The sequence below is a fragment of the Brassica oleracea genome, chromosome C7 (assembly GCF_000695525.1).
Source record: "Brassica oleracea var. oleracea cultivar TO1000 chromosome C7, BOL, whole genome shotgun sequence".
Taxonomy (NCBI): Eukaryota; Viridiplantae; Streptophyta; class Magnoliopsida; order Brassicales; family Brassicaceae; genus Brassica; species Brassica oleracea.
Genome location: NC_027754.1, coordinates 2,851,813 through 2,861,209, shown reverse-complemented (window position 1 = coordinate 2,861,209; position 9,397 = coordinate 2,851,813). Strand labels below are relative to the sequence as shown.

The following is a 9,397-nucleotide window of genomic DNA, read 5'->3' as shown; positions in this document are numbered from 1 at the left end:
GGTGAGCTGGAGATCGTGGCCTGGGCTAGTATGTGGAGTTGTAGGCGTGCTGCAGAGAGCATAGGACGTCATCTTCATGGTAATAATCGCTAGGATCAGCCTGTCATAGACCTTTAGTAGGAGAAGGTCTTCTCGGGGTGAAATATAGCCTTGGTGGCTGTCGAATTCGGAGCTCTGGAGCTGGATGTTTTCTCTCATAGATGGATGTGCCTCTCTCTTAGGGTTTGGAAATATTTCATATATCCTTAGATAATATAATCTTTCCATTCTTCTCAAGGGCGGCTTATCATATTGGAATACTTCCTCTTTCTCTTGGATTTAGGAAGATTCCTTCTTCTCTAAGCTGGTTACCTGATAAATTGAAGATTTCCATTTATCTTAAGGTATGAGAAATCACTTGGCCTGGAAGACGGAGGAAGGTCCCAGACCTGGGGGCAGGGATCCGTGACCGGAGGCAGGACCCAGACCTGGGGGCAGGGACCCGTGACCGGAGGCAGGACCCAGACCTGGGGGCAGGGACCTGGGACCCAGAGGCAGGAACTTGGACCCTGGGGGCAGGGACCTGGAATATTTTTGGTAATCTTTTCATGGAATATTTTTCCCTAACAGTTTACCCCTTATTTTCTGGCTTCATGTTTGAAGGCAGGAAATAACATGACTTTCTTCATAGGACTTTATAAGTCGCACCGTAGTATCACGCTGCCTTTGTTGATCGTTCTCAGATGTTCTTGCGCTCGGTGTGAAAGGATTTGCAGCCTGGTTGGAGATGTATGACCTTTGATTCGGATGACCTGGAAGTGGAGAATCAAGAAGGACCAAAATTTAGGATCTAGTAAACGCTCTAAGGGTAGACATCACCGTCGTGTGAGATCAGGTCGGGCCTGTAAGACTTTCTTCTTCACCTGAAGGATGAGACATTTCCCCTACGGTGGGGATTTGCCGGAGTTGGCAGAAAGTTTGATGAAGAAGCCATGAATGCCTGCATAAAGAGTGATGCTTCTACTCATGCCCAGGTGCTTGTGCTTCTCATGTGGCTGTACTCGGCCTTAGTTCAGGCCTGACTTCAGTTTGCGTTTCTTGAGGCTCTCTGGCTCCACGAATCGTGTGGAGGAGTGTATGAGTCAGGACCCAAGAATTATAAGAGGGAGAATCTTGGCGAGACTAAGGACCAGGGGCATGAGTAGGTTTAGCAAGACCCGGATAGGTTTAGCAAGACCCGGAGGCCGAAACTGAGGATACTCATGCTTGATTATACCGGCCTTGCGTTTCCTCTCGAGCTCTTAAAGGCTGTAATGGATTTTCGGGAGGATCTCTGTGTTTTCCTTGCTGCGTTTAGCATACTTGATACTCCTTGAGGTGTTGATGTTGTATTTGCAGCTTCTTGCGTCGTCCCAGGATTGTACCTGGAATTTTGGCAGAGGGGACGTTCAGCATGTTCGTCTTGGTGCCTGGAGATAACCTAGTAGATTCTTGGTACCGGAGTAGATTTCCTGGACATGTTGTTTGCGGCGAGCAGTAGTTTCCATGCCAAATAAAGAAGGTGGAAACATTGGTGGAACTCTGCCATTGATTCTTGGCCACTCTCAACTATGTAGTACCGCAATCTGCCCCTCGGAGGTAAGCCACTATCAATGTTGGGATGACCTTGCTTCGTGCTTTCATGGAACCCAGAGTATCCTAGGCATGCTCTCCCAACATCTGGAGGTTTAGAGATACATCTTTCTGAAACCCATAGGTTCGAGGATGTGATCGGAGGTTGTATAGACTTTCAGCAAGGAACCCGGAGGCTGGATGGACTTTAGTCAAGGAACCCGTTGCTTGCATGGACCTTAGTCCAGGAACCCTTAGGTTATAAGGATTTTCGTCCGAGAACCTGATGGTTGTGTGGACCTTCAAGGGGACCTTCCCGTATATCTTTTCGACTCGAAGTTGTCTTCGTCGGGTAGACTCTCGTTGATTGCTAGGTAGGCTTTTTGGAGCAGTGTCTTCCTTTGCGTCGTCCAGCTATCATTTGGGAAGTCTTAAAGACGGAACAAGATGTGTTAGACTCGTGAACCTGGAGTATAGGGATGCTTCACATTCCACCTTCCATAGATAGGTTACTCGTGAATTTTTCCAAAGAGATAGAAGGTCTCTCTTAGGAACCCGGAGATTTAATGGCAGGATCCTGGGATCGAACAGAACCGTGGTACTGCTTCAGAATCCGAAGATGTTGTTGAGACCCGAAGGTCATTTCTGGAGCCCGGAGGCTGCCCTAGACCCGTAGATCGCCTTTAGAACCCAGAGGTTGAGTGAGGACCCAGAGGTCGATGGGGAACCCGGAGGTTCCTCTAGACCCTGAGGTCGTATTTAGGACTCTGAGGTCGTTTTGGGACCCTGAGGTCAATTGGGAACCAAGAGATTCCTCTAGACCCTGAGGTCGTATTTAGGACCCTGAGGTCGTTTTGGGACCCAGAAGTTGATTGGGAACCCCGGAGGTTCCTTTGGACCCTGAGGTTATATTTAGGACCCTGAGGTCGTTTTGAACCCGGGACCCAGAGGTCGACTCGGAGGACGTGTGGGAACACGCAGGTTCCTTCAGACCCTGAGGTCGTATTTAGGACCCTGAGGTCGTTGTTGGGCCCGAGGGTTATAAAGAACCTGGAGGTTTACCTTTTCCAGGTCCTGAAGAAATTTGTTCAGGACCCAGAGACTGCATGGGGACACGAAAGTTCTTAATAACCAGGGGTTATTTGATTTGTATTTTAAGGGACCGTATTCTGCCATCCTAGGTGAGGCCATTACCGGTACCTGTTGGGATTTTGCATTCTACCACTCGGAAGCTGGTCACTATCGAGTTCTCGTGTTGCATGCTGCTTTCAGCAGAAAGCCACTATCAGACTTAGGGGTGCTGGTTATGGATTCGGAAACCCAAGTGCCAGGCTTTTTCTCCTTTCCACGTCTGGAGAAGCAGGAATTTATGTACTGCTCCCTGCACGTGGCAGTACTTATGCAATATGCAAACTCCCTGAATTAACCCGGAGGTCTCACAGTACTTTTGCTTATGGGGCCCCGATATTTCTATGGCTCTAGGCCTATACCGGGGTTATAGGTAGTTTTGACAAGCATACTCAGGTTGATCAAACCTATTCCTGCCTTAAGTCTCATACCCATTGTTATTGTCGCTCCATGTACAAACTCTGAGTTTGAATACAATACATTGCGTTTTCGTAAGAGTTTGGAAAGTTTTTATCTTTCATTTTTACCTGGTGTTAAGGATAGAAGCCGAAGTCAGAGCCGGAGCTTCGTAGTCGGAGTCGGAGTCGGAACTTCTTCATGCGGGTGTATGGAGACCAGGGTCCTGCCCGGAAACAAGAGTAGTATTTTTTAAAATTATTTACTCCCAATATTTTGCCCCTTATCTTTCGATTTCATGGGTGAAGTTGAGATAACATGTGTAGTTTGGCTAACCGGAGTCGTTCCATCTCAGTATTCTTATAGTGGACAAGACGCTGCTTCCCTTTTTCTGATTTCTTCTTTGGCCTGGACCGTGTTAGAACCTGGAGGAGAGTCATTTTTCCAGATGGTAGACCGGGGTCTTGATGAGTACTTCCAGGTTCTGGACCTGTTCGAAGGTGATCTTGTAGGATTTGGGACCTTGATCTTGTATTTCAGTGGACGACAAGATTTTCTTTCCGGTCTTGTAACCCACGTAGGTTTCTCTCAGTGATGTAGGGTTCGATGGAGATGGACTTGCTGATGCTTCAGTGAGCTTTGACATTCGTCAGCTGGATACAGGGTCCGTTTGATCTGTAACACGACCTTGGAGGAATGGTGATCTTTGTTGAGGCATGGAGGCTACTTCTCTTGGAGGACCAGTAGATTTATCCTTGAGAACCTGGAGGCTCCTTGGAATTAGTTCTCTGGCACATGAGGATCTGTAGATATTCTCTTTAAGAAACCGGAGGTTATGAGAATTCCTCTTTCTTGCCAAGAGGTAAGTCCTTATCTTGATGTCTCGAACCCGGAGGCTGTATTGACTTAATGCGGCATCGCACTCTGTCCTCCGAAGGTGGACCACTCTCGATGTCGACTGGATGAGGGCCAACGTTGAGATTGCGCTTGGTTGCCCTTTTGCGAATTCGTTTAGGATGTCTTCAAGCCCTTATAGGGCAGCTTCCTTGTTCCAGAACTGTTGTGGGATGTGTTGATGTGTGTTTCCCCTTGGGTTAACGCTTAGCTCAATTTCCCCTGCTTTCCTCATGATCGTTTCTTCCCTTGGAAGCATGTAGAGGCCCGTGCCCATGGAAATCTTAAGAGGCACGTGGCCTTAGCTTCCTTTAGAAGTATATCAGGGTACATTGCAAGGAAAAGTGGTAGTATGGTGGTCGGAGATTGCTATTTCGTGGGGTCATTGGGTTTGACATCCTTATAAGGTGAACGGCCTAAGATCCAGAACCTGGAACCTGGGATCTGGAACCTGGAAGCTGGAAACTGGAACCTGGAAGCTAGAAACTCAGAAGTTTGGCTTTTTTCTTTTGGATGAACAGTAGCGGGAATATGTGTTCTCTGGCTTCTTTTACTCCCATTTGCTTCAAATGAATAGAGGATATGAAGACCAGCATTTCTTGATGTAGAGTTAAGCATTTTCTCTGGCTCCTTTGCAGGAGGTGGAGCAGCAGTGTTCCCGGCGCTTGGGCAGGGTTCCTTTCGTGGAACAACTCCAACGGAACTTGATGAGTACTCAAAGGCGTTCTATCCACCTAGCTATCAGCCTTATATAGGATTCCACTACTACTTAGATTCTAGACCTGAAGAGAAAGGTGGTTCTCCACTTACCTCTTAGTGGTTCCCTGGTGTGCATGCGGTGTTCCTAGGAACTTTTCTTTTGACTCCCCTGCTTATGTAACTTATCAAAGCTGTGAACCCGGCCGAAGATGTTGTGTGCTGCTTCAGAGCCCTTCATCTTTCTCCTATGGGACGGAGTTATGAGCCTGGACGCATTAGTGGCGTTTGGGGCTTGCTAGATTGATGCTAGTGGACTATCCACTGATCTTGATGTTTGTGATGACTGCCCCTGGTTGGGAATATTTAATCCGACTTTTGTAGAGGTGTGACATATAGTTAAGGCCAGGGACCAGCTGGATCCAAGGAATGTAGAGGCTGTTTTTGAGGTTGAGACTTGGAGCCGGGGGGAACCAAATGTTATTGAAGGGCGATTCCAGGCTAGGACTGGGAGTCGGCAGGAACCAGAGACTGGAACCGGCGGAACCAAATTCTGTTGAGGAGGGATTCCAAGTTGGAACCTGGAACCTGCAGGGACCCAGTGTTAGTTCTTGCGTCGAATTATGCTACAACCGTTGGCATGGTGTTATACTCCCTTAGAGGAGTGTTCTGGGATCCCAACTGTGCGAGCTTTAGATCTGATGAGAGTAAGTCGTTCCTTGCCCCCAGGTGGATGGGGTTAAGATATTTTCGAGAGGATACACGTAATGTTCCTCCTACCTATCACGTCGTCACGCAGTATATGACTGCCCCTCCTTCTAGCACCAAACTGTTAGGGGATTTTTGTGTACAAGTGATCCGTGCTCAGTTCTACGGAATGATAGGGAGAAGGAGACATCTCATCGCGGTGTATTCTCCCGCCTTGATAGTTGATGAACCCGGGGGGTCATTCTCTTAGGAGACTGCCATCTAGATATGGGCCAGTATATGTCGTCGGTGCGTTAGTAATAGCAGAGGAGATTGGTCGTTAGGCAGGGACTGCTTGTCTATGGTGAAGGCCGCAGGGTCTTCTGCGTCTGCAATTGATGGTCCCGATTCCAGGGTCGGTCCCTAGGTGCCTCCTGATCTGTAGTTGAGGGTTCTGGTTACCATGGTTGGTCCTTGAGGAACCGAGGAAGATGTTTGGGATTTATAGCTTCATCCTTTAGGACGGATTGCCTACGTACCCTTCAATGAGGGATCAAGCCGTTCGTAGTTCATGTATTGGTGGAGGCGCAGAGCCTAAGTGGGTGCGTAGCCTAATGGGCACATGGCCTAAGGAGCACGTGGCTCTGATGGAGGCACGTAGCCTGGATGGGCACGTGGCCTTGTTGGTGATAGGAGTCATCTATTCTATGGGGCACATGGCCGAAACAGATGGTGGAGTAGTCGATATGCTTTGATGAGCATGGAGTGTCCCTGTCGGTGAGCTGTAGATCGTGGCCTGGGCTAGTATGTGGAGTTGTAGGCGTGCTGCAGAGAGCATAGGACGTCATCTTCATGGTAGTAATCGCTGGGATCAGCCTGTCATGGACCTTTCGTAGGAGAAGGTCTTCTCGGGGTGAAAAATAGCCTTGGCGGCTGTCGAAGTCGTGAGCTCTGGAGCTTGATGTTTTCTCTCATAGATGGACGTGTTCTTCTCCCTTCTTTAGGTTTAGCGACCTCTCTTTATAGTGGACGTCGTGCCTCTCTCTTAGTGTTTGGAAATATTCTATATATCCTTAGATAATAGAATCTTTCCATTCTTCTCAAGGGCGGCTTATCATATTGGAATACTTCTTCTTTCTCTTGGATTTAGGAAGATTCCTTCTTCTCTAAGCTTGTTACCTGATAAATGGAAGATTTCCATTTATCGTAAGGAAGGAGAAATCACTAGGCCTGGAAGACGGCGGAAGGTCCTAGACTTGGAGGCAGGGACCCGTGACCGGAGGCAGGACCCAGACCTGGGGGTAAGGACCTGGGACCCAGAGGCAGGAACCCGGACCCTGGGGGCAGGGACCTAGAAGACGGAAGCTGGAGTAATCTCTTCATGGAATATTTTTCCCCAACAGGTAGCACGTATGTGTTTGTGTATGTTTTGTTGGAATTTAGTAAGATAACAAGGATATAGGCTTGAAGAAACTTTTATTAGATAGAACAAGCAAGAACAAACGAGCTTACAAGGTGTTTGGTAAGAACCCTAATTCTAACCGTCTAGTTCTAGTCTCTAAGCCTTGGAGAAGTCGATCCCTTGCCTTTGGGACTTAGGAGCTCTTATATAGTCGCTTTGAAGTCGGTTTGATTTAGTTTGAACTCTTCCGTATTCGGAAATATGGACGGTTCTCATTATCGGAAATCTTCCATTTCTTGGAAGGGAGGTCGGTCCCTGGGACTGGTCCCAGGGTTCCTTTTATCGGGGACCTGGAGCGCTCCTTTATCGGGGATCTGGGGGCCTGGGGCCTTCCTAGAGGCTGGAGGTAATGGTACCGGGGTATTTTTCCCCAACATGACGCATCTCAAGTACGGGCCTAAGAAGGATCTCTGGTATAGCTTTACCAGGGAGATACAATACCTTGCGGCTTGCGTCTTGATTTATCTGGCCTCGTTGCGATTTTCTGGGAAAATGTCATTCTCAGGGTACCAGACTAGGGGGTCATCCAAGTTTTACCCTCTTCGATAGTGGAGACCTCTTTGGATTAGGGTTCCTCCAGGGTGGCTGGCCATTAAAGCACAAGCAAGGGTATGCTCATCTGGCTGTTTGTTTCAAGGGCGGACCCTAGATTAGCCAGGGCATAAGCTTGCGAGTTCTGTTCCCTGGGGATTTGAGTGAGCTTGCACTCTTGAATTTCTTGATGAGCCGTTGGGCGATCGCCAGATACTAGATCATGCTATCGTTCTATGCATGGTACTCTCCCTGCGCTTGGTTGATTATCAGCAAGGAGTCACCAAAGACCTTGATGTTTTCGGCCCCCATTTGATGGGCGAGTGTTAGCCCTGCGATTAAGGCCTTATACTCGCTTTCGTTGTTGTTTGCTTTGAAGTTTCACCTCACGGCCCTTGAGGCTGTGTTCCCTGTCGGTGAGGTAAGAATTATTCTTAACTCGGCTCCTCTGATGTTGCTGGACCCGTCGACATGCTGGACCCATTCTCCTTCTTCATGTGTTTCGCTTCGGAGGAGCACTTCTTGCTCCAGGGCTGGGAGTAAGGGAGGGGAGAATTCGGCCACAAAATCTGCCAGGACCTGTGACTTAATAGCTGTGGCTGGTCGAAAAATCACATCGTATTCCCCTAGTTCCCCGGCCCATTTAGCTAGGCGTCCGGAGACTTCAGGCTTGTGGAGGACTAGTTTTATGGGGAAGGAGGTGATGACCACGATTGGGTGAGCCTGAAAGTAGGGCTGCAACTTGCGGGTGGCCACTATCAGGGCTAAGGCCATCTTCTCTAGATGGCTGTAGCAGGTTTCTGCATCCAGGAGATTGGTAGTTGGTTGCTTCCTTCCTCACGTACTAGGACGGCGCTTACGGAGTGCTCCGAGACTGCTAGAGATAGCAGCATGACCTCACCGAGCATTGGCTTGGATTGGAGAGGAGGAGTGGTGAGATACGCCTTTAGCTCATGGAGAGTGGATTCGCACTCTCCCGTCCACTGAAAATCTTTTGGGTTTTTGAGGGTTCCAAAGAAGGCGTGAGATTTGTCAGAGAGTCTGGAGATGAATCTGCTTAGGGCTGCCATTCTTCCAGTTACCTTTTGGACCTCTTTGACGTTCTTCGGGGAAGGGATAGAATGAATGGCCCTGATTTGCTTTGGGTTGGCTTCAATGCCCCGGTGGGTTACAATGTACCCGAGGAATTTGCCGGAACTGACCCCAAATAAGCATTTAGCTGGGTTGAGCTTCATGTTGTACTTCCGGAGAGTGGACAAGGCTTGTTGCAGGTGATAATGTGGTCTTCGGCCTTTAGGAACATTCCCAGGATGTCTTCGATGTAGACCTCCATGGTTCGCCCTATCTGGTCCGCAAACATCATGTTTACCAGCCGTTGGTAGGTTGATCCCACGTTCTTAGGCCAAAGGGCATAACTTTGTAGCAATAGATCCCTCTCGACATCATAAAGGATGTCTTCTCCTGGTCTTCCGGATGCATGAGTATTTTATTATAGCCCGAGATCGCGTCCATGAAACTCATCAGCTGATGCCCCGCGGTGGCGTTGACCAGCTTGTGGATGTGAGCACTACAAGAAAACAGCGATATTCTGACGGACATTCCGACGGAAAATGAAATCCTCGGAATATATCGAGGAATTTCCGAGGAAATTCCGAGGAAACACAAAATTGGGTTTCCTCGGAATATACCGACGGGATTCCGAGGAAACTACAGTCCGTCGGAATATTCCGAGGAAATTCCGAGGAAAACTCTGTTCCTCGGAAAAAACCGATGAATTCCGAGGAAATATTATAGCCGTTGGAGAGCCGTTGGGGGATTTTACAAAATTCCGAGGAAATTCCGACGAACTAGTTTTGTCCGTCGGAATTCCGTCGGAATTTCCTCGGTATGTCGGCAGGATTTAAACTATAAATACAAGCACTCCTCTTCCTCTTCATTCACTTCATATCTTCATCCTCCCTCTTACTCTATTTACACACGAATTTGATTCATAAAAAATATGTCTTCTTCAAA

General features: G+C 48.3%; 1 protein-coding gene across 1 annotated transcript; it reads right to left on the bottom strand.

Moving 5' to 3' along the window:
- Nucleotides 1–7,765: 7,765 nt before the first annotated feature.
- Nucleotides 7,766–8,158, bottom strand: LOC106302361. The gene has a single exon (XM_013738886.1). It carries the CDS (start codon nt 8,156–8,158, stop codon nt 7,766–7,768), a length of 393 nt encoding a protein of 130 aa, XP_013594340.1.
- Between the last annotated feature and the right edge of the window lie 1,239 nt (nt 8,159–9,397).

What these genes read in the sequence shown, in the direction of transcription:
- LOC106302361 (XM_013738886.1), bottom strand. Translation starts at nt 8,158, where the DNA reads ATGGCCTTAGCCCTGATAGTGGCCACCCGCAAGTTGCAGCCCTACTTT.